This window comes from Hetaerina americana, unplaced genomic scaffold, assembly GCF_022747635.1.
Source record: "Hetaerina americana unplaced genomic scaffold, ioHetAmer1.1.p SCAF_8, whole genome shotgun sequence".
Taxonomy (NCBI): Eukaryota; Metazoa; Arthropoda; class Insecta; order Odonata; family Calopterygidae; genus Hetaerina; species Hetaerina americana.
This window is the reverse complement of record NW_027287427.1, coordinates 13,426,268-13,451,908: the sequence shown is the minus strand read 5'-3', so window position 1 is coordinate 13,451,908 and position 25,641 is coordinate 13,426,268. Positions and strand designations below refer to the sequence as shown.

The 25,641-nt window shown below is 37.7% G+C and overlaps 1 protein-coding gene across 2 annotated transcripts in view; it reads right to left on the bottom strand.

The window, feature by feature from the left end:
• Positions 1-24,910, bottom strand: part of Ranbp21 (exportin-5-like protein Ranbp21) — a 31,459-nt gene extending 6,549 nt beyond the window's left edge. The window contains exons 1-9 of one of the 2 annotated variants that reach the window (XM_071596598.1): positions 24,785-24,910; positions 24,176-24,460; positions 22,621-22,851; positions 16,932-17,108; positions 15,144-15,287; positions 12,750-13,859; positions 9,862-10,729; positions 8,446-8,531; positions 2,398-2,696 (exon numbers count right to left, since the gene is read on the bottom strand). In XM_071596598.1, coding sequence (XP_071452699.1) covers positions 2,398-2,696; positions 8,446-8,531; positions 9,862-10,729; positions 12,750-13,859; positions 15,144-15,287; positions 16,932-17,108; positions 22,621-22,851; positions 24,176-24,454 — 3,194 coding nt within the window. In that variant the 5' untranslated portion in view covers positions 24,455-24,460; positions 24,785-24,910. Of the gene's footprint in view, positions 1-2,397; positions 2,697-8,445; positions 8,532-9,861; positions 10,730-12,749; positions 13,860-15,143; positions 15,288-16,931; positions 17,109-22,620; positions 22,852-24,175; positions 24,461-24,574; positions 24,696-24,784 lie in introns of those variants that run through there. The other variant, XM_071596597.1, reaches the window with a different exon arrangement.
• Positions 24,911-25,641: the final 731 nt, after the last annotated feature.

Sequence of the window (25,641 nt, the reverse complement as noted above, 5' to 3'; positions counted from 1 at the left end):
TGGGATGAACTGAAGAGGGCAATTGTAGAAGTTGCAGAAGAGCCAACTGGTGAGAAAGAGCCGACACAAAGGATCATGACAGAGGATCACAAACCATGGATCACGACAGAGATAAGGGAGCTAATAGAAGAAAGAAGAAAATACTGTAACACCAGAAATGAAGATGAGGAAAGGCTCTACAAGAAGCTTAAGAACCAAGTCAACCGAGCATGCAAAAAGGCTAGGGAGAATTAGATAGAAGGCTGCTGCGAGGAAATTAACAAAAATGTGAAGAAAGGGAATACCGACACAGCATACAAACTGGTGAAGAAGCATTTCAGAGAAAGGAAAATGAAAAGCAACAACATCAGGGATGTAAACAGAGATAAACTGATAGAAGGTGAAGATATTGGAAATAGATGGAAGCAATACATCGAAGAACTCTAACAAGGTCCGAGGCCACTGGAAGAAAACCTGATGAAGGACAAGAGTGAAATGGATGACGAAAACCAGGGCCCATACATACTGAGGAATGAATTCGATGGAGCAGTAAAAGACCTTCAGAAAAACTAAGCTCCTGGAGAAGACAAAATTGACAGAGACATCAAGGGACTCAGAAACAAAGCAAAGGACAATCTGTATGGAATAATCAAAAATAGCTACAATGACGGAAGTCTTCCTGAAGACTTTCAAAGGAGTGTGATGATTGCGACACCAAATCAGACAAGGACAGAGAAATGTGAGGGACACCAAACCTTGAGTCTTGTGTCACGTACATTGAAAATAATTGCACGAATAATAAGTCAATGGATGGAAATGAAAATTGAAGAAAACCTATCGGAAAACCAATTTGGCTTTAGGAAGAAGATAGGAACCAAGAAAGCCATGCTCTGTCTGAGAATCATGATAGAGAAAACAATATATGTGGACAAGCAACTGTACGTGGCATTCGTAGACTTGGAGAAAGCCTTTGACAATGTGGAATGGAACAAGATGTTTGGAGTGCTGGAAAAACTCGGAATAGATTACAAAGACAGAAGACTAATCTATCAGCTATACAAGAAGCAAGTAGCAACAATGTGAATGAGAGGAAGCCATATGGAGGCTAAAATTTTCAAAGGAGTTAGACAAGGTTGCAACCTCTCACCTGCTTTGTTCAACATGTACCTGGAGGAGGCAATAAAAGAAGCAAAAGGCATTGGATTAAACCGAATTAGGATCAATGGAGAAGAGATGATAAACATCCTCCGCTTCTCCGACAATACTGCAATGAAAGCAGAAAACCAGGAGGATCTTCAAAGGTCACTAAACATATTGGATCAAGCTCTACAAAGATATAACATGAACATAAACAAGATGAAGACTAAAATTCTATTAAATGGAAGAGAGAAGCAAAATACAGTAGTCACACTGAAATGACAAAATTAGAGACAGTGGATTCCTACACCTATCTTGGAAGTACCATCACATGGGACGGAAGGAGTACTACAGCCATCAAGTGAAGAATAGCTCAAGCTAAGAGAGCATTCACAATGAAAAGACAACTGCTGTGTTGAACTAAAGATTAGGAAACATTCGTATGGAGCGTGGCACTCTATGGATCAGAAGCATGGACCATTGGAAAAGTAGACCAGAAAAGACTAGAAGCCTTCAAAACCTGGTGCTGGAGGAGGTTGACGTTCTATCCGGACTTTGCACCTGTTTACTTTGTCTTCCCCACCCCCTTCTCTACCCCCACTCACATACATAGTCACCCATGCTGCCTTGCACCTTTCCTCCCTCTTCCCCTCTTTTCCACTACCCTCCCCTTACTTGCTTTTCCGCATATATACTGAACTCCGAGTGATGACTGTTACCTGACGATGATATAGTTACATTGAAACCAGTCGCATTAATAAATTTTATTTTGTGGAAAATTGCCAATTTTTATTTTTTGATTAATTATGATATTCCACCATATCACGCCTGAAACGTCTCTTTTTATGGCATTCTAATGATGCACCATTGTATCTCAATTTTCCCACAGGGATAAGAGGTCAGTCGAAAATGCATTCCCCCTTATATTTTCCTGTGCACAGTTAGTGATGCATGGGTACAACACAACAAAATCCAGTCACATTGAGAGAAATCAAAAAGCCATGAATACATATGACAGCACCTCACTCAGTGGCCAGCAGATGGCTGACTCGAAGGCAGAGAAAAAATTCAAGTATGCACATTAAGCTGTCCCATTCCACTGCGCACAGAGGCACCACCCTAGCATCACTACTGTTCGTGGGAAAATTCAAGATTGAATATATTTTTATATTTGCAGACCTTGTATTTGTCTGATGGCAGAAAGACAAAAATGTTACAGATGTCAGCCTCTGATCTACAAAACTTGGCATCAAAGTGAACTCCAATGGAATAATTATTTACCTCAGAACTACCAATGTTACTGCTTGACGTGTGGCTTCACTCCTTAGAACCAACTGCCCGAGGTCACTGAGCAATTCATTCTGCAGCGTTGAGAGGGGGTTTCCTGCACTGCTTCCACCACATCGCCCACCTCCACCCTTCCCCCACCCTGGGTCATCCTGTTCCATTGCATCAGTTCCACCTGCACCTAATCCATCACTGATGCCAGGCATGTTCCCACTGTAGCCAATCAACACAACCTTCAGTACATCCAAGTATTCTCTAGTGAGCTGCCTATTGAGCATATCATCCAAGACCTCCTGTAATATACAAAACAAGGCTAAATGACTGAATGATACGGAAGGGACCAGATTTCTAGCAACATTGACGCTTCAATATAAAGAGGCTCCTCTTAAAACACTACATAGTATCATCATTTAAATGGCCATGACTAGTTAGTAAAACATCTTATTACTCATTACAGTAGTAAATTATCCACAAGCAATATAAATGTCATGCATTTACGACATATACTAAAATTAAATGTATAATGAACATCCTTCATAGGGTATTATGAAGAGTGATGGGCCACTCTTCAGTGGAGACTGCATTCAGCGACATCCTTTATATTATTCATTTAATGGTTAGTTTTTATGGGATGATGATGTTATTTAAGTATCCATAAATAATACTAATAGGTGATCCTGGAGGAGTAACAGTGACTAAGAATACCGATCACTAGAGTCTGCATGCCTTACGTATTAATGGTCTTGGGTAAAATCCCAAAAATAATTGGTTGGCACAACATTCAGGCAATTCACAAACTTCCTGAAAAATTGTGAGACCCAACTCATTTAAGTGGAGGACCATCTTAAAACTGAAGACTCCAGGAGTTTACCATGGGCCATGTGGGTGTGGAAAACCATACATCTGGGAAATTTGTTCAACCACCACAGCTAGATAAGAAAGATCACACGAGTTGTTCCTGGCTGGATCACCTGGAAAATCTAGTGATTCTGAAACGAAGCCGCTAGAATGGCCATGTAATCACTTTTGATTAGGCAGATTTACTATACTGCTCTAATGGTTACTGGGAACGATTGATGGATACCACTCAAATATAATCTGGAAGAATAGCACTTCAACTGCAACACTACAGATACCTTCAGCTAATTATAGAAGCCTGCGCTCCAACTAACAAAGAACACAGGGAAAACACAGAAGATAAGCATTGACCAAGCAGGGGACACTGGATTCCATTGAGAATTCATATAAACATGTCAATAATAAACTTGAACCAAGTACTCCAGCACCAAATAAACAAGCCTGAAGATTAACGCAGAGTTAGCATCAGCAAAGTACTAGACGAGGTAGAAAACCCAAGAAGACTATGATCATCCAATACCCTCAACACAATGAATGAAAATGACAAGAAAAGCAATATTTTCATGTGAGAATAGTGATAAATATAATTAATATTTATCTGAAGTTCCTTAGATCATAGAGATGTCAAAGCAGTGATGACCATTAAAACTATTGGAACTAGAAGTCTGGAAGGAACCAGAGTCTAGAATTAAAGTTAGCGCCATGGTCACACTTCAGGAGAGCCAACCATAAAGCTGCCCGATAATTACCACTCTAAAAGATTTAACATATTCTTCATAATATTTGTAAATTTCATGTTTATTTGTCTTTTTCATGATAATGACTCTTTACACATAGCTTTCTAACATTTAAGTCCTATAGCACGATTTGGACATTTACTCGTAAATGATGGTGTGAAAGTTCATCCTTAGGATTTTCATTGCTTGGATTCATACACATAAAATGAAACTTGTTCAATCACTTACCAAGGAGTAATACAATGAAATTAATTTGGATCACTTTTGATTAACACTCAATACTTAACTTCTACTATAAAGGAAAGGTCTTATATGAGGATGTGGTGGTCCAGAGGGTGAAGTGTTGGAATACTGGCCGGAGGGCCCAGCTCCTATTCCTGGAGATACCTCTGGGAGCCCTCAGCTTTTCACCCATGCTGTGCGACTTTTTGGGTACCAGAACTTCCTGGGATACCATAGGTGGCACAGGGAAAGGAACTGCCCCCCCTCCCTCCCACACCCTGATGGATGTATGAATTTCAAATGCCATGGGACTTAATACTTGATGAGCCCTACCCTCGGCTATCAAACCATAAGGTTGATAACTCTGGTTTTAGGTCTTAAATAAGAGAATATGTACTTTTTCTACTGTTTCTAATTCATAAATGTAAGATGGTGCATGGCCTCTTTGTTGTAATAACCTTATAAAATATCCAAACTAGTATAAATACCTTTTGATGTCACATTTCCTTATTCCAGAAGGACAAAATTATTCCACATTATATAGTAGAAACTTTTTGCACTATTCACCTATCAACAGAATGTTATGCTTATTTAATCTTAGCTTGAATGCTAATTTGTATTGTGATACTTTGCCCAAATTTGAGATTAAATTCATGGAAAATTTACTCAAAATGTATGCCAATCCATCATGAATCAATTTATTCAGGGCAATAACCTTAATTAGATGTATTACCATAGAATTTCAACTAAAATTTGAGTTGCTCTTTTAAATATTTGCTGAATATGTTCATTTTCCAGTGTTTTATTGTATTTCTCTCAATCTAGATCCTTTGGTTTGATATGACACGATTAATTTAATTAATTAGGATTGTGAACTTCCACAAATGCATTAATTTGTTCGGTATTTTGGTGAAAGCATGTGAATATTGTATTGTAACTTGGGCATTTACCAATAATAAAAATAATTATTATAATATCATACATGCATTACCTCTAACTACGGCCTATTTTTTGAATTTTTGAAATTTCAGATAAATCATCTTTTACAATACCCAGGACAAAATTTTACTGAGCACCTCGCTCAAGAGTATATTAACGACAAGAGAAGACAAAACCACAATATTAATATTTTGTTCAACACAAATTACCATTTACTGGAACAAAATGTGTAAAGAGTTCGACTAGGGAAGAGGTTAATGCAACAACAATTGCATCGCAACAATTATGATGTGGCTGGGGAAAAGAGCGTGGCACTTTCACAAGCGTGGTTTCTCTATTCTCCACCCATAAATTGCTCAGGGAATGGCTTAATCTGCCAGACATTTGAGTTAAAGAGAGCTACCTGAATTAGAGGTTATTTGCTAACTTCCCTAGTGCAGAGCAAGGCTTGTTGAACATCTTTTACACCATCAACCCGTATATAATTGTGCCTCACCATCCACCATGCCAGCATGTTTAAGTACAGACTTGAAGTACATATGTGAGCAGTTTGGATTCAACCCGTCACCTCAGTGAAATATGTTAACTATTCACAACAACGTAAATTAGTTCAATTCGAACTATGCAGGTTTCCTTTTCAACCACAGTTTACATACACATAGCATGCTATTGTTAGTTCTGCATGGGGTTTTATTGCTTTATGAGTGGTGTCCTAAAACCCTTCTGCCACACAACCTTGCAGTGGCTTGAGGGGTATGTTGTAGACGAAGATACAACAAAATAGGTCTTCTGCAAGTTTTTGTAACTCTGAAGTTGCATTTAATCTTAATGCACCATAATTTGAGAAAATCAAAATGCATGATGGCAAAAATCAAGGAAAGAACCTTTCAGCACATTACTATTAACCCATTAAATGATGAACATATCTTTGCCTGAAAAAGTACACGCTCCTTCAGGGCGGATGACTGACTCCAGAATAACAGACAGCAGAGTCGGCATAAAATGCTTACACTCTGTCTTCTAGTGGGCATGAGTACCCCTTAGCTAATCAGTCATATGAAAGTTGTGCATTTGTTGAAGGCTTTGATGTTTCATCATTTGGTTTAAGGCTTAAGTTTCCTGCAATTGGATAAAAACACAAAAAATGTGGGAGGTAAAAGCAGCTAAAAATTTAATGACAGAGTAGAACCTCATTGAATGAGCAACTCGCATTGTCAGTGCTTTGCATAACAAGCAAGAACATTTTTGCTAAATTGGCTAACTTAACAAGCAACTTTTCACATTATGAGGGACTAGGAGAGGGAGATTCCCTGAATTATTGTGCACCTCCGGCTTCATTTTGTGTTCAGAACTCATTCTACTAGCATCTTAGTGTCACTACTGATTACACGTGTCCAAACTTGTGTTTAGACATGTAATATGTGATTTTTTTGTTCAAAGTTTAATAACCCTGGCAACAATGTGCCCAAAGAAAAAACTACAAGAAGACAGTCATAAGAAAATAAAAATAACCAAAGAAATGAAAATTAAAATCACCACATACGGAATCGGTTGACATCTACAATTTGCATTATCCTCAAGTAGATAAATAGCAGTAGTAGTTTTAGGGGAGGCGACTGACAGCTGAGGTCATTTACGCTATTAGGGATGGATAGGATAAGGATAAAGGGTGGAGAGAAACCCAGTGTCGGCATTAGCCTACACTTAAGGAAAGGCACCAAGGGGTCCCATCCAACAGACGGCAGGAGATAGATGCTTCAAAGGGAGTGACAGGGATATCTACCCAATGGTTACTTATTCTCAATGATGTTGAAAGATTGCTTCACATATGGACAAACAAAACTTAATGGCAAGACGATGCTACGAGAATATCATTTGTGAGAAGGTGTACATGATTTTTGCTGACCTTGTTAAGAAGACATCAAGAGCATCAATGGACGAAAAAGAAGTTTTATGCATTACTCAGAGTAGTAGTAATGTGTCAAACATGTTTCATTATAATTTGGATTATGAAACCAAATCCCCTATTTCCCATTTGCTATAAACATGGCTTGTATAAAAAGTATTGGGAAAATTTTCAATAAAAATAGATTTATTTCAGATATTGTTACAATGCCTCAAAATTCTCCAATCCTTCTTTAAATACATCCCTTGAGCATCGACATACTTTTGCTAGTGGCTTTCTTACATTGCTCACAGTCTCCCAGGTAGACGGATTCCGCAAGGTCCTTAAGGGCACACAAACAAGCTTCTTTGATGGCACTTAGGGTCTTATGGTGGTGCCCTTTAAGGGAGGATTTAACAATTGAGAATAGGAAATAGTCTGCTGGTGCTGAGTCGTGACTATAAGGGGGTAGGGGAATCATCACGAAGCTGTTGCTGGTCTTCACAAGCAGGGTCGATTCTGCTTTTGGTCGTTTGTCAAGACCTACAGGACAAGTTTAATGTAGATCCTTCACAATGCCAAATTTTCAGAGATAATCATGAGCACTGTCATCTTCTCAATACCAATATGATCTACCATTATGCACACACTTAACTGACGGTCTGAATTCAGCACTTCACGTGCAAGTGAGGAAAAATTTGCTACCAATACTTTGTGTATCAACTTTGTATGACATGGTTAGCAGTTAACAAACCATGTTTTCATTTAAACATGGAATTATTTACAAACATAGACCCCCAAAGTTAATGTACGATACCTATACTCCATATACTGTCATTAAGCTGCCCCACATTTTCCAAGACTGACTTACTCTGTATTTCTCCCACACCTTTTGGGTGATTATTTAGCAACAGAAAGCAAGTGACTTTTCTTGAAGAAATGATGGAAGTTGTAGATGGATAAAGACAGGGTATTTGAATGATGGAAAGTTAGGTAACTACTGCACCCAACTTGTTAGAGGTAACAGGAAGTCAGGCTGTTGCATTACTGGGCAATTCCACCAAGAATGAATGCACAAACATATCAAAACATTTGCATCCTACTCTTGTGCACACAGATTTCCCATAAATTGAAATAGGAAATTGGGTCATCTTGTTCACAATCAAATACACATCTTTTTGTCTTTCCTTGAATGGCTCACTAGGGAAATAATTAGCAGGAATATAATCCCATTCCTTTTTTAGGGAGAGTTATTAGTAACCTATACAATATTACTATTTTGTATCGTGAGAAACTAGTCATGATTTTGATAAAGACAAATGACACCACAAGGGAGGAGATTCAAGAAATGACAAATTGAAGGGTAGCACTTAAAAATTAAGCATAGAGAAAAACACTAACCTGTGTATCTGTATTATCATTATCAATTCCTCCAGATTCATAAAGTTGAGTAATATATTGCCATTTTTCACAAAGACGGACAAACACTGAAATGGAAATATGAACAACATTAATGGACATTAGTGTTGAAATTCACAATTAAGTATATCAAGTAAATAAATCACTACATTTTTGCTCAAAAAAGAAGGTAACAGTGTGGCCACTCATTTTCTGGACTCACGTTCCCTAAATTTTCCCAATTTCCTTAACAAATATACCACCAGTTTTTCTCCATATACTTGGACACTGATAAGGTTTTTATGAATGAATCACTGCCACATCACTTTGTGCAGCACTAATATCACTGAAGTTCAATTACAACTTCAGTGTTTGGCAGGGCCCTTACACACAATAGCCACTAGAAAGCATGAATTGATCTGACAATCAAATTAAAAACTGTTCCCATGGGAATTCCCAATTCTCATTCTATATTTCAGATTCGCAGAACAATTTTTAAAAACTTTCAAAAGTCAGATATCCTCATATTTCCCACAAATTTCTGAATTTCTAATTTTGATAAAATGACAACCATTGTAAAGGCACAGAAGAAATTATAGAAAATCGATCCGAAAGCAATTGAAATTCATGACATATGGAAATCAGCAAAAGGATTTTATTCCTGGATAGACTTTAACATTAGTCCCTGATTTATGGAAATTATTCCCTTAATAGAATAATTATTCTCCAAATAATAATTAAATATTAATAGGTTCCCCTGATTTGCAAATTAAAGTAACATTAAAAAATTCTACAAATTAAATGTAGATATTTTAATTAAGCCATATAAAAATTTTTTTAAGTAAAACTGACAACGTTCACCTCCAACCAAAAAAACATCAGCAGTTAAATGCTTCCCAAATATTGATCAGAGAATATGGAACAGTTTATACATTTTAATTTAGCTAAAGCATCATGAAATGAATATGACTTGGTTGTTTGAAAATAAATGCACATTTTAAGCAGTGCATTTTAGTCATTCAGAAATATGATCAAATTTTATTATTTTTTTAAATATTTTTAAGATTATATTTACATTCAGTTCTTCAGCAATCAACTAGAAAATCATGAAATGATTTATTTCATAAAGGGCTCGATTATGGCAAAGGAATAAACTATGATATAAGCGAAGTATACTACAAATACCAGGCAGGTCACAAATAATACAAAGCTATCACATATTTGATAGCAATATTTCAGCAAATAATATTTATGTGGTGTGAAAGCAATAGTAAAGTATTAAGGAAAGTCTCTTCTTATGAGAGTCAACAACACATGCCAAAAGTGGCATAGAGTTTCAGAAGAACTTGCAAGTTTGGTTCACTATATTGTAATTATTTCCTTATCTACTACATGGATGACTGCTACAAATATACTTACTGTACGGACAGAAGTGAGCAAGAATAGGAAGGAGAACATCTTCATACGCAGACGATGGACAAGCACAGACGAACGGCTTGAGGAAAACCCTTGAAATTGGCCTAAGACGATAATCAGGAATAACTTCTAAATTGGAAAACACTGTAGATATCAAGCTTGATGCTAAGTTGGGCATTCTGTACAAATCTCGGCCTAAAGATGGACCAGCAGATCCTAAGATATGATATGACTGATCATGCACTGATGACAGAAAATGCTGCATCCTATCCAATGGTGTTTGTCTGTATGTTCTTGGGGATGCGGGGTCAAGTGAATCATCCGGAGAAGAGGGTGGAAGTATGCTTCCTTGTGAATATAGAGGACACCCAGCACCACCAAGCAAATTGGCCTTGTCTACTTCAAGCATGGAGTGGGCATTGGCATAGCCTTCAGAGAGGCGAGCCTTAACCTCAGGAAGCCACATGGCATTGAAGGCACCGAGGAGGGAGAGAACTGGGGGTAGAAGTGGTAGCACATGGGGAGCAGCAGGACTGCGGACTGTTCCACCCGTGCCTTCTTCTCCTGGTGCCACAAAACCACCTCGTCGAGCTCGATCTGGGTCATCTTCGGGACGTGCACTACGCTTGACAACAGCTAAGATGAGGCTGACGCAAAACATGAGGTGTGCACGATTCTGTCCATTTAAGTCATCAGAAGAGGGTTCAACAGGGGGTCGGTCTAGACCGACAAAGGTCATAAAAGATAGAGGGCTGTGGAACGCATCAGCAACCGCCAGCCATTGCTCTGCTGCGGGTCGAATTACAGATGCAATGAAGGAAGTTTGGCGGCCATAATCCCAGAAGTGGTTGCTTACCAGGAGTAGTGCCTCCTACAGCAAAATAATAAGGAAGTGCTTGAGTATAATTACAACACTGCCTCGAAACACATTACATTATGAACTACACAAATTAAAAAGGTTTCAGATAGTATGAAGCATGGTAATTCACATGGAACACAATTAACATGATACATTAGTAAATTTAGGAGTATGTATCTTTCAGAACAAACTTAAAACTGCTATTTTCTCACATAAAAAGAAGAAAAATGAAACAAGAATAAGGGCCTAGCCTGACGTTTGGATTAATTCTATAAATCTTACGATTTATCTTAAGAGGGTAATCAAACTTCCCATATTACATAAAAATTAATTTTAATTCCAAAAGCAGATATGAAAATAAAGTCCAGCCAAAGAATATTGTACTTTGTATTTAAAACCACAAAACTGGACAACAGAAACAGCACTCCAAACAAAAAGGCACTGTGCAAATACTTATGCATAGCTTTTACGAGAAAATAGAAAGCCTTCTACTTCTTCAGCAACAGCTGTTGGTGGCACAGCCCTATTGCTATCAATATCTGTGTGAGAATGAATCGTTGTGAGAGTGATGGTTCGGGTATCTATGACTTAAGAGGAGCCCTGGAGCAAGTTTCATTTGATTGCATATTGTAACTTTGAAAATATGATACTGGCTCAGTGCTTGCCATGAGGTAAAAAATATTTCTCTGACAGTTACCATATCTTGGGGCCACAAGATTATGTATTACAATAAATACTTAATAGTTTTATTTTCTGATAACTTATAGTCAGTTTGTATTAATAAATAAAATGAATGCTATGATAGCAGAGGATGAAATGCAGTAATTTTCCCAAGGACCATACCAGTTTTTCTCTACAGTGAAATTGGGGTAATTTTTTACCTTAGGCTGGAAGGAAGAGGCAGACATTATTTTCTTAGCATTGGGTCTGCTTGTATTCCAAATGTTAAAAAATAATAAGCATAAAAATAATTAATGATGAATGGTAAATATTTATGACCAAATGCAGAAAATGTTTACGTGCCAAACAGATCTAAACTGGTAGGATTCACCACATTTTGTTAGAGGCAGAGGCAGTATAGAGTAGAGGTGAGGTTTTAAATGTTTAAGTATACATATAATGCTTTAGGTTGATTCAATACTTTTATAAACGTGAGTACAATACCCTCCAAAATTAACATCTCCACATAAAATACATATTATAAGATAAAATTTCCATTTCAAAACAAAATGTTGAATGTTCACCTGCACTACAGTTCTTGCTCTCCCAAAAAGTTCCCTTGGTGCTAATCAAAGGGTTGAGACTTCGAGTAGAAGTTATACCTACTTAGTATTTTACAATTGGTAGTTTGAAGCTTGCTGCATCACCATGCCTAACAATGCCATGGATGCCAATTCTTCTCGTAAATTTCTCAAACCACGCACAGATTCGGTAAAATACTTTTTTGGCAGTTAATAATCCCAGCATCCTCACACTCACACCTTGTTCCTGCTTTTCGATAAAGTCTCACATGAGATTTGCACCAAAGATATCAAGATCATTTATGAGTAAGGTGTGAGGATGTAGAGATTACAACCCTTGCTGATTTACAACAGGTCAATTAAGGGGACTTCATCCTGAGCCAGTCAGTGGCAAACCTCCACAGTTACTTCAAGCTCAATGACATAATTTTCTTCAGCTTTCATAGCAATTATGTATGAGCGTCGAATAAATCTTCTTAATTTCTTTCTACTTCTTAATTAATGGGTGCTGACTGAATTTCATCAATAAATCAACTGAATTCAACCTGCTAGGAAAAGGCACAATCATTCTAGAGATTGGAAAACTGACTATTTGAGGATGGCTGTTCAAAATGTACTTTTACCTTGACATAAAAATGGATACGGTAAACTAAATTAACACAAAACAAAATATTTTTTGGAATAACATGTTACACTGAAATCTCAAAACTTCTTTCAGTGCATAAAAACTTGTCAGAGCAGCATGAATGTAAAGCATTGACTTATTTGCCATTATTAGGGAGAACACATACCTGCAGAGTGACTCGTTCCAGCTTGGAGAGCTGTCCAGGGTCTCGCCCAAGACCTTCAACAGTTGAAGCAATATGCTCAAAGGCAGGTAATAACAACAGGGGATATTTGTGAGCAATCTTCACCATGAGAGAAGCCGCATGTCGACGGACATTCTTCACAGCTCGACTGCGTGACTCTTTTGTTTGGCCGGGTGGGCTGAGTATAAGAGCTGCAAAGATTTTATCTAACACTTGAGGCAAGAGTCCACTGCCAGGTGCCATGCTCAAAAACACAAACAACGCAGAGATGCAGGAAAGGAGCGTGCTAAGGACAAGGGGGTCATCAGTCTCAAATGCCAAGCACATTTCAAGCAAATGAAGCCCGAGCTCAACTGGTGGTCGTCCACGATCTGTAGCCAATATCTTCCCCAGAACACTGTCCAACACCTGAGAGAGTGCATCCCACTCGAGGTATGCAAAGGATGTGCCAGTACACGGCTCACCCCTCTGCTCCACCGACCGCTGCAGACGTGTCGTCAGCCAGTTTTTCACATATGAGAAGCACACCAGTGGTGCAACCATCGTGGCATGCCGAAATGCATCCAGAAGGTCCGTCCGACAACGGTGAAAAAATGTTGCAAACTCCTCATCTGAATCAAATTCCAATGAAGACCAAGCTGAACAAGGAGTATCCATTTTGGATGGAAACCCCCCCTTGATTACACGAGGGGCTGTTGCCTCCACCCAGCGTGGAACAAAGGAAAGGAATATTTGGTCTCTAGAAATCATCTCATGACGTAAAAAGGCAGCCCATAGAGAATTGACTAAGTGGGCTAAAACAAGACTGGGATGATTGGTAAATGTGATCATTGACTCCAAATAAATAGAGAAATTCGGAGGAGGAACAATCATTCCAGCAATACTTGAGCTGTCCTTTGCCCATAAGGTGCATAACTGTGTTCCCAGGCCAGTGAGAACTTGTGTCATCCTTTTTAAGAACAGGTATTGAGGTTCACTCAAGGGCTTTGCAGAAGCAGAGACAGATGCCCGATAAATACATGTCATCCTTGTATCATTGAATAAGGTCAGAAGAGGTTTTCTTTCCTCCACTCTTCCTTTTCTGTTGACAATCTGAAGTAAATAAAAATTTAATGCCAGATTAGATATTTAGGTAACTTCATCTTATTGACATTGATTCAAGCCATAAAAATTAACCCCATAAAGTTCCCCATATAATAACAGCTACTTCAAATTAAAACTCTATTGGAAATGCAACCACAGGAACCCTAGCAGGCAACAGCAGAGTTCCAGAGTAGGACATGAGAAAGTATGGAAATGGTAAACTGATGAGCTCCCTTTTACTTTTTACAAAATACTGACATTGTTTATTACAGACAAAAAGAAATACTTACTTTTAAACATGAAATAATACATCTTATTTTATCATGTCCCTGGCATAAATTACATAGGTTACAGAAAACGCGTAACTTTAATCTACTGTCTGAATACCTAGTTTCAATATTTCCATTTCAATCCTGCATTGGCAGGGTGGTCACTCATTTTCTCTTGTTTCTAATCCTCAGCATGTGTTTACCTACATCTGCCTTAAGATGGTTATCTATTAAAATATTTGCAAAAAAAATTAAAGCTATTTTTTAAAATATATATTTTAAAAAATAAAAGGTAATGAAAGTAATATTCTTGGCATTCTTAACTCTTTTCTCATAGGAAATAGATTCATTCACTGAAAAAACAAGATCCTTTTTGTAAGCCTGCTCAACTGACAGGATGCTATGCACATCAAGATGAAAGAAAAGTAAACACTCATTCACTTAAGGTTGAGAAGCACCAGACATGAGATCAAAGTTCCCACCATTCACAAGGGTCAGGATGTTTATTCTTTACATGGCTACACAGCAGGAAGCAAGGCCAGTGTGCGGTGGCAAGACATAATTCTGATGCTTAGGGTGCTAAGTTCCCTCACTGGCAGTGAGTCAAGAGTGGTTTTGTCAGGAGACTTTCGATCAGGCAAATCAACTAAGGGAGACAGCCAGTCTAGAGATCACCAAAGACTGGTTTAAAAATTAGGGTTTTTTGACTCTTGCTAAAAATTGACTTGACATGGTGATAACCTCTACAAAGCAATATCAAAACGAAAAAAGTTCCCACAGGCCATTCCTGATTTCTATACCATATGCCCCCTCTCAATAACTTGAGCATTTCCCCGTATTCTCTCAATAATTTTAGTATTTTCATGACTTTTCCCAATATTATAAGGAATTTGAGTAATTCCCTTTTTAAACATTTCTGATTTTTTCCAATAGATTGACCACCCAAATTGGCTTTAGCTAAAATGATGTTAAACCTTCTACTCCAGCCTATTGTCAATTATTTTAACATTTAAGTTCAACTTACCTGCAATAAACATTCTGCTGCATCAGACTGGAAATTTTCTTTGTCTAGCAAGGCACAAAGGATCTGCAATAGTTTTCCATCTTGGGCCATAATGTGATTTATTGACACCCATTCCACAAAGCCAGTCAAAGTCAGAAGAACAACCTTTAATAAAATAAATAAAATGCACATAGTATCTCATAAAACAAGTAAAAGATGGGGCTCAGACAGCATTATAAGACTTTTCTGGTTAATGGAGATGCAGTTAGCTCTTGACTGCTGATGTTTGTTTAAATCTTTTTCCATATGGAATTTGAATCTGCAGTGAACACTGCCCTATGAGTTCATGTACTCATCCTTGCTAATTCAGACTCCAGCCATTTACAGAGAGTGGCTTTTTACAGGGTCATGAGGGCACCACTGCAGCACTCAGCCATACTGATGTTTAGTAAAATTGAAATTACAGGCACAACATTACAAGGAAATTTGTATAAAACAATACTACTTGAAAATGTTATGAAAGTACGAGGGCAGTCCAGAAAGTAACTTATATTTGCATGTAGCAAGCAAAGTAGTTGGGAGAGTTTAATGTTAGCTGTATCGACACACACACACTAAGGCAGTACATCTTGAGCCGCAGATTTTGGATGGCCATACCACTTGTCATTTGTTTACAATGGCAAGTCAAAATGAACAATGCAATTGGAAATTCCACCAATATAAAATCCGTTTAGTAAAAGGTTTTTACAGGCACTAAACTTCAAAGCTGCTGACATTCATCAGGAAATTTGTGCTGTGCACTGACTAAGCGATGAGTGACAAGTGTTGTTGTCAGTGGTGTTTTTAGTTTTCAAGTAAACGGACCAATGTCCATGATTTCCAAGAGCTGGCCATCTTTAAGTTCATCTGTCAAAAGGCTATGCCGACCACTGCAGTCTTCATTGTTGACATTGGTGCGGTTCTTTTTAAACTGAGCACACCACTGTCTCAATCAGCCTTCACTCATTATTACTTCTAACTTACACTTCACAAAATTGCCCTTGCATTTCAATTAGCTAGTAGTTTTTGCCAGTAAAAAACCTAATCATAATGCAACAATTTCAGTAAGTAAAAATCATTCCCCTTGACCAGGATACAAACCTGGATCCCTCAATGTTCGAATCCCGGTCAAGGCGAATGATTTTTACACTCAAATTGTTGCATTGAAATGCACATTAGTGGATGACTCCGTTAAAAGTTACTGTTGCGGCATCTCCAGCAGTTTCTTTGGAACCTAGTCATAGATCACACTTCATAATTCACAGGATTATCTACTGCAGCACACATTTTTACAGTTCGCAGTGAGCAAAGTAGAAGAACCACAGCCTGCACACTACCACAGCAGGACGCGTACCGAATGTACGGACATTTAGATACCGCGATAATGGCTCTAGCCCAACCCAACGCCACGCTAGGCCAAAATGTAAGTTACTTTCTTGACAGCCCTTGTAAAATACTGGCATCATTGAGATGTTTCTTCTCCACATGGAGAATTTTTAATGAAATATGATGGAAGCCTAAAATGATAATGCTAGTTAGGAATGTTCCCTTCAAAAATGTTAAACATTTTCCCAGGGAATCTAATGAAGTGCCAGAGTTTTTCCTGCTTTTAGGAATATCTTATTATAAAGTACAACCTTTTAAAATTGGCTACAATATAATTATTTCTTTTTACTTATGCACATCTTACTGGATAACTAAGAGTTGACTGCTATTCATAAAAACTATGTATACCCAAAAATGAATAACAAAGGTGGAAAAATACATTACCTGCACGACCCGAGCATGAGCAGCTGCCTCTGTGGCTCTTGCTTCTCCAGCCGCCAAAGCCTCCCAAAACCTTTTACAACGATCTTCTATCAGGCTTAGGAAGAAGGCAAAAATCTCGCCCATGCTGCTTGTAAGTGCCTGGCATATATCCTTGCGCCGCTGGTTAGATTCCAGGGTCTATATTTGACGGAAAATATCAATGTAGTTATTCAATAGGTTTATATTATAGGTTATAAAAGATAGCTCAATAACTGACGAGCAGTGATTTAGGAACGTTTGTCTAAATGTGTTAAAATATTTATTTTATATCAAAGCATGGATAGGATCTAAATTTTTGTTACACAAATAGTGAAAATTAACTAGTCCTAACTCAAGAAAACAACCTTTCCCGGAAGTACAGAGAATTAATATTCCTGGCTATAAATATTCTACTTTACTAGGGTGATGTTTCATTCACATAATACACAGTAAAAATTTCCCATGACCTTCATAATACATATATGGAACTCCACACCACATTGGGACTAAACACTTCTTGAAGGCTTGTTAAGTTCCTGAATGGTAAACGAGAAAAGGTACCTTGCAATGGCTCAAAATAGCCGCGTAAGATGTCCTTACATTAGCATGTGGTCAGGCATTGCATTCTTCTACACTGTTACATGTATAATTATTGGTTTGCTATGGTGTCTTCTTTCAGAAGAGATTCGTTTCATTGCACTAAAAAAACTGTTGCGGCAGGAAACCCTCAAAATCTAAGAGCTTCTTCAAGTCACCGAATAAGTTCTACACTTCATATGAAATGGAGCTTGCTGCTTCACCAAGCCTAACAATGCCATGGATGCCAGTTCCTCTCGTAAATTTCTCAAACCACGCACAGATTCGGGAAAATACTTTTTTGGCAGTTAATGATCCCAGCATCCTCACGCTGACACCTTGTTCCTGATTTTCGATAATTTTACTTTTCATTTCTACAGTTATTTTTATTATTCCATGGCTGTCTTTTTGTAGCCTTTTCTCGGAGGACATTTTGAAAACTATGCACAAAATACTATTGAACTTGGCTAAAATAAATCACAAATAATGTATGAACGCAAGTTTGGGTAAATGTGTAATTACTAGCGACATTAAGATGCCAGTGAAAAGAGTGCTAAACACAAATTGAAGAGTAGCAGGCACACAATTATTCCAGGAATTCCTCTCTTCTCGTCACTCATTATGCAAATTACTTGCTATATAAGCAGCTCATTTAGCATGGCTCCACTTAAAGTGATTTCTTTTCATACACTGTTGTTAGTCACAGAATGTTCTGAACTTGATGGCTAGATCATCTGCCTGTTCATACATAATACACCAGAAGTAACATCACTTTGCAATAAGTTTATCTATGACAATCGCTTTACTTGCCTCACCTCTGAAAACATTTCTCATTAATTATTTCATATGCCAAAATAAGATACTTATTCATGAAGTACTGTACTTTTTGTTTACATGAAATGCATATCAATGCCATTTTGATGAGCACATGCAAACTTTCTGGAATTAAAAGCTTCAAGTGCATCTTGTTCAATTAATTTAAAGAAATTGCTTCCTTCTGGGTCAACAGATTGGGGTAACACTTTCAACTGCATTTTACACTTAAAGTAACCCATTCATATATAAGACCTACTTGATCTGGACACCTAAATTTGGACCGTGCCTGGCCATCTTGGGCAGGCGGTTTGTTATGGGATCACAAATGGTGACACAAAAGTACTCAGCCAAAAAATGCTTGGCTAGCAAATTTCTCTGGGTATGGATGAAAACTACACTTAAATAATTCATCACTTTTTTAGTATTTCTATAAAATGTAAATTATCAGTGCTATATGAAACAAATGATTCACTTATCATCCAAAAGCCACATGTTGCTAAGTTGTGATACATTTGTTTAAGACAGATGACCAGCTATTAATAGTGTGCTTTTATAACTTCTGAACCACATGCATTGAGTTCCGGCAGTAAAGCAGAGCAACAGAAATGGCATCAAAAAAGAATAAAACCAACAGAAAACGAATGCCTTTGAATATTGTAGACAGGGTGAAAGTACTTAAGAATATGGAAGCTTGAGCTCCTATTGCTAGTTTGGTTCACGAGTTTGGTATAGCTACGAGGGTGGTCCCATATGCTCCCAGCCTGACCTAGAGATGACGGTAGTCGTTTGAAAAATATCACTGCATTAGAAAGTATGCAATCTATAAATCATATGTTTCAAGTTTGAAGTCGCTACGTTGCTTAGTATTTGTTTGGCAGCCCTCAATAGTGAGCGTTTTCAGTGGATTTGTGAAACTGGAGAAAATTGGTCATCCTTATGTGATACAATACTTTTATTTGAAAGGCCTCAGCCCAACCAATATGAGAGCTTGACTGGGTTCTACTCTAGGTGAGTCTGCCCCTTCGTTTACAACACCGAAATATTGGGTAGCAGAGTTAAAACGAGGCTGTCAAGACGAGCATCGCATTGGTTGACCAAATGAGGTGACGACTCCAGAAACGGTGAAGAAAATCCACAAAGTGATACTGGATGATCGTCGACTGAAAGTGCGCAAGTTAGCAAACATAGAAGGCCTTTCAAAAATTGCGTTACATCGCATATTAACTGAAAATCTGGATATGAGAAAGCTGTGTGCAAGATGAGAGCCACGTTTGCTCACACTTGAGCAAAACCATTGTCGTGGAGATGTTTCAATTGAGTGTTTAGCAAAGTTTCACAGCAACAAAGCAGAATTTTGGTGCAGTTCCACAGCCATGGATGAAAATGAGTCCATTATTTCACACCTAAGACAAAAGAATAATCAAAACAATGGATTCAAAAGGGAGAACCAGCTCCAAAGAAGGCGAGGAACGTTTCATCTGCAGGCAAGGTCATGTCGTCGATTTTATGGGATGTGCGAGGGATAATTTTCATTGACTATCTTGATAAATGAAAACTATCAACAGCAAGATATATGCGAACTTATTGCAACATTTGAGCAAAGAAATCAAGCAGAAGCGGCTGCATTTGGCAAAGAAGAAAGTGTTGTTTCATCAAGACCAGCTCACAAATCTGTTATTGCAATGGCATGAATTTAAGTTTGAATTGCTACCTCATGCACCCTATTTGCCAGATTTAGCCCCTCGCATTATTTTCTGTCTGCAAACTTGGCAAAATTGCTCGGTGGTCAAAGATTTTCCAACCGTTAAGAAGTGATGTCTGTAGTTAAAGGCTATTTTGAGGAGCAAGACAGTTCTTATAATAAAAAGGGTATCTAACTTATTGAACATCCCTGGGACAAGTGTGTAGAATGAAAGACGATTTTGTTGAAAAATAAATACATTTTTTCCAAAATTTTTGTTTTTTCTTTGTTGGGTCAGGTACTTTTGGTAACATCCTCGTAAATGCACTTTGATATGAAAAAGAGGAAAATTAAATCAAGCCATTTGCTTTCAAATTGTATATCTATTCCCAGATATTGACAGGAAGCCTCTGAAAACACTAGGGTTACTGGAAGATGAAGCACAAATCTTTGCCAAACACTCACATGCAGAGAACTTCCCTGCAAGTAGTTGCTGCTTATGGCTGTTTAGGAACCAAATGTTTGTGATAAAATAGTATCTGGCGAAGGCTGATAGCGATACAGTTCAACCGTTTAGGATAATGTGCTGAGGACTGAGTATGATTTACAATTATGTCAAATGTATAAAGCAGGTGATATGGGCTTATAGTGGAGAGCTTTGCCAGAAAACATGAAAGTGTTAAGAAGAGAATCAATCAGAAGTTCCTAGGCAAAAAATCATTAAAGAGTACCTATACTTCTGTGATCTAATGCATAAGGTAGCCACAAGTTGATGGATGATTGTTGTAATGGAAACATTTTCACGACCCCAAGCTCTGCAGAAAATAGCAAATGAACTACCTGCACTTCACAGTAATTCAGCAAATGTTCAGTTTACCGGAGCTATCACAACGGGCTGGTTACAGAAACACCAAAGTGGTGAAATACCAAGTCGATGTTCCGGAGATTCCAAAGGATGAAGTAAAAGTGCTTTTGATTTTGGAAAATACCCCCTATCATCATCATAAAAATGCGAATTGACAATTTGCATTTTTGTAGTTGGCTCCCAAATACACTTCATTATTTTAACCAATGGATCAACGAGAAATAGCTTGTGAGAGGTGGTACAGGCAAGAATTTTAAAATGAAGTTTTAGAAGTGCTAGTCAAGTGATGATGAGATTGAAGACATCAGAGGACATAGAAAAATAATGAATACTAAAAATAACTATTATTTTCAGTCATGTGTTATTCAACTCGGCTGATTCTTGGAGGAATCCACAGTTACAAATGTGTGTTAAATAATGTATGAAGAGGATTTTCATTTCCTCTCCATAGGACTAGAACCAGAAAATTGTCAAGAACTTTTGCGGAATAAAGGGTAAATATTCTTGTCTGTTAAACACATTAAGGACTGGCTTTATATTGATGAAGGTGATCTGAGTTTACAAAAATTGTTGTTAGCTTTAAACTATTCATTATTTAAATTACAATCAAAGTAATGTATTACTAAAACCCATTTCACAGGCCTAACTTCTGTACATTTTACTTTTAACCATGACTAGCTTATGATATTAATTAAAAATTGTATCAAAATAGTCCTCTATGGACACCAGCAGCTCCATCCAAGCTATGTGATTTTTCAGGTACCAGATCTTCCTGGCAAACCATAACCAGCACAGGGAAAGGAACTGGCCCCCCTACCCTGATTTGTGAATTTCACACGCCGTCAGCCTTAGAACTGGGTGAACTCTACTCTACCATCACCTACCAAACCGACCTTTGGGTTGATTACTGTGCATATGGTTTATCATATTAGTACAATAAAAAGTTCATGACAATCCCCATTGTTCTCCTCAAGTTGCATCCAACTAACTGCCACAAGTGAGTATGGCATTCAGTCGTAATTGATAAAAATTGAGTGCTGTTGTATGAATATAAAATAGGGTCACAATACCACAAAAATATAAATAGCAGCAGTACTAAAGATGGGACTAAAATTTTAATCCCCATAGAGGAAGAATATCCTTTCCTTTGCAACATCCAAGTTAGGAACTATTACAATAATCCTTTTCAAGTCACCACATGAAATTTTCCTGAAGTTATCTCATGCAAAAGGACACCATGAGATAAGCCACATAAACGCTTGGTGAGATGTTTTCTAAGAAAATAATTGTACAGAAATTTATGCCACATGACAATCTTAATTAGACAAAAACAAAGCTCATATCATTAACAGGTCCGAAATGTTTGACAACGAAGACCCAAGAGTGGGTTTACAGGGAGGCTGGTTTGCGCAGATTATTCCAAGAAAAAAGATCCTTTGATACCAACTTTACACATTGCCCAATCTGAGGTGGAACTGAATATCAAAAGTAAATGGCACAGATAAAAATGCCTGATAAGAGGAGTGCATGGGCATTTGAACCATTCGTGCACTTCAGGTTTTTCTGGGTGGTGCCTCTGCCAGCCACTAGGTTTTTCCTCCACCAATCATTTTCTTTCTATCCCTTTCTGACCTCATACAATCTTTCCAACATTCATTTCAATACTCTTGAGTCCTAGTTTCCTACATGATTGAAGAAGTGATCCCAGCAGTTCGGAGGAAATTAAGACTAACCTGAAGGACTGCAACATCTTCCACCAGACGAAGGAAAACCAGAAGAACTAGTTCAGTCTGGCTTTCTCCTAGCTGGCATAGAGCATTCAATTCCTGCAGTAAACCAGGCCATTGTTGGGGCCATTCTCGTTTGATCATCTCCACTATTACCCTTGACAAGGCAGCTTTGATATGCGCTTGTTCCTGAAGGAGTGGTTCGGTCCCACCTTCCAAAAGACGCATCGCATTTTCCTGAAAAGAAGTCATATTATTTTAATTTTTTATTACAACAGGACCTTTCAATGCAAAAATTTCACAGAGTAAAAATCATTCTCCTTGACTGAGATTATCTTTCATGGGATCTTATCAAGGATCTCTCAATAACACTGCAGGTAATCCTGATATCTTTACATTTGAGTACAATTTTAATGTATATAATTTACACTGTTTGTTATCATATTGAACTCCAAAAGAGAACATCTCATGAATAATAATCATAGTGCCATGTCTGAACTCCTCTATTGAGTACATACGCTCAGGTTATTCAGTTAATGTAAAAATTTGACAATATGCAGAGTTGGCAGGAAAAACAGCCCCCCTCCCCAACACTAGCACATCTAATGACCAATTATTTGAAAATACATTATGCCGTGATCCGACATCGAGCAACAGTAGTTTACTACCCTCGATCTTGTGGCTATATTTTTGCCGGAGAGCATTTTTCCCTAATGCATAGTTATATTTTATTCGCTAAAATATCTACTCTGACATCATTTAATCAAATTCCTTGCACTGCACTTGATTTTGCAATATAATCCATTTGCAGCATTTTTCCGCATGGGACAAGCCAAGCAAAATACTACATTAATGTTTTTTATATTCATTTTGCCACTAACCCCTTAAAGTAAGTTATTGATGGACACAAATTGACTACGCCCAAATATCTTGCCCTCACCTTACAGGACACAATCTGACACCCCACACAACATAAAACTCTTCTCCGATTCCACATACATTTACCTCCGTTCATTCCGACTACTTTCTCAGACGTTTTCCAAAAATATTTGAATCCATAGACACAGCGAAACAACAAGAATTAGTATCAGTGTAAATTGCCTTCACCTTCTACAGACGAATATTTACAGCGCATCAAAAAGGCATTTGACATTCAGGGTAAACCTAAAATTCACAATTATACTTTTTTATATCTTTTAACACAAATTTCTATGCAACGTCTTCACAAATAAGGCAATGTGTCAGGCATTTCAGATATGTGCGAATCTGCTGCATGTACTCAAAATTGAGTTCCCTTGGAATCAACATACTACTATTACGGATCATTAAAAATCTCTAGCTGTCACGTTTAAATGCAAAATTCACCCTTTACTTCATAAAAATAGCAAACATGCACAAGGTACAACCTTCACCCAATGCTCAGTATTTCCTTTCCCATTATCAGCTTGATACACAATACAGGTTAACCGTCATGGTTTATATCAGAGGGTTGTTTAACTTTTAAGAGACTTAATAACGTGGTTATTTCATTTTGTCACAATCACTACGGTTTAAGACTAACCTTAATGAATATTTTTTCTGCTTGCGAGATGCTGTTCCACTTGTACTTAATGCAGTGTTCCATTAACTGCAAGCCAAAATGCCTTATGATGGGGGGATTTTCTTTACGAGCTAAATAGACACCACACTGTGCACAGAGGGGGGATGATTCTTTAAACCGTTCGCATGCTTCATATGCAGAGAGTCGTCTTTGTTGGTCTGCATATGGGTCCATTGTAATTTCTATAGCAGCTACAAGCTGCGTTGAAATTTCTGCCACTTCTGGTAAGGGTTGATCCATTGTTAACTGTAAACAAATTACATATACTGATAACCATAAATGTGATCACAACTGAAAGGCAATTTGTTCCACTTTCTTAATAACCAGTTCTTAAGAGACAACACTTAATTTCTTCCATACCATTTTGGACGTAAATGACTGAGAAAAATATGAAAAGCTACAAGTTAAATTTTCCGAAACTCAGAAAAACGTGCTTAGCCGGCGATGCCACATTGAAGATGCACGTTATCGAATAAATAAAGACTAAAATTCAGAAAATCATTCCCCCGACCATTTGATTCTCACATTATAAATTATAAAATTTCCTCTGTGTCTGTATTGTTTTAGTACCTTAATAAATTTATTCGAGTAAAATTATATACACATCTCAAAACATAACACACGTCTCAGCCGGAGCGCCAACATGCGCAGCCCGGATGTTGTCAATAGAAATTACAGTATGGCGACCACAGATCAAGTTATTTGTGGTTGAAAGAAACGTGATGCAATAAAAGTCTAGCCGCACTCATAATTCATAAAAGTAAAGTTTCGGAAGGGGAATAAGTACTTATAACTATTACAATTGCCTGTTAGTTCTAGCACAGATTCGGAGGAGACGTTAATGGCACGTCCTTTAATTGGCTGTCCACATCGTTTCATAGGTATTATTTTGTGGCTACTCGAGGAAATTTTTTAAGGAGCAATGGCAGTCTTCGAAGTGTTAAGTTGTTCCTATTTTGCTGCAGTAGGCTATTTGAAGCAGATGAACGAGCTTGGTTATCAGAAGTTTGCTGAGTAGCCAATTGTGAGGTCATATCAGCGTGTCTTTTTGTGTCTTCGTTTTAAAGCTCAATCAGCATCTGCTTTTCACTTTAAATTAAAGCCAAAAGTTGTACTAAGTATCACTAAATTTTTGTCATTTAGAGGACTCCGTTTACCTATTTTTGTGTTCATTAGTTAGCATTGATGCGCCGTGAAGTATTCCGTAGTTTAGAACCTGTAAATGCAGATAACACATTGTATTGACTACTGCTATTGTTGTTGTAATGGACAAAATAAACACCATGTCATGAATGTTACATCAGCAGTTTCATTATCAATGACGCAATATCCACGGGGCTTAAATATTGGTAGGAAATCTTGCATGATATGATTTTCGCTAGAGGAAACTTTTTACTATGACGTGTGTTTACATTTCTTAGCCTTAT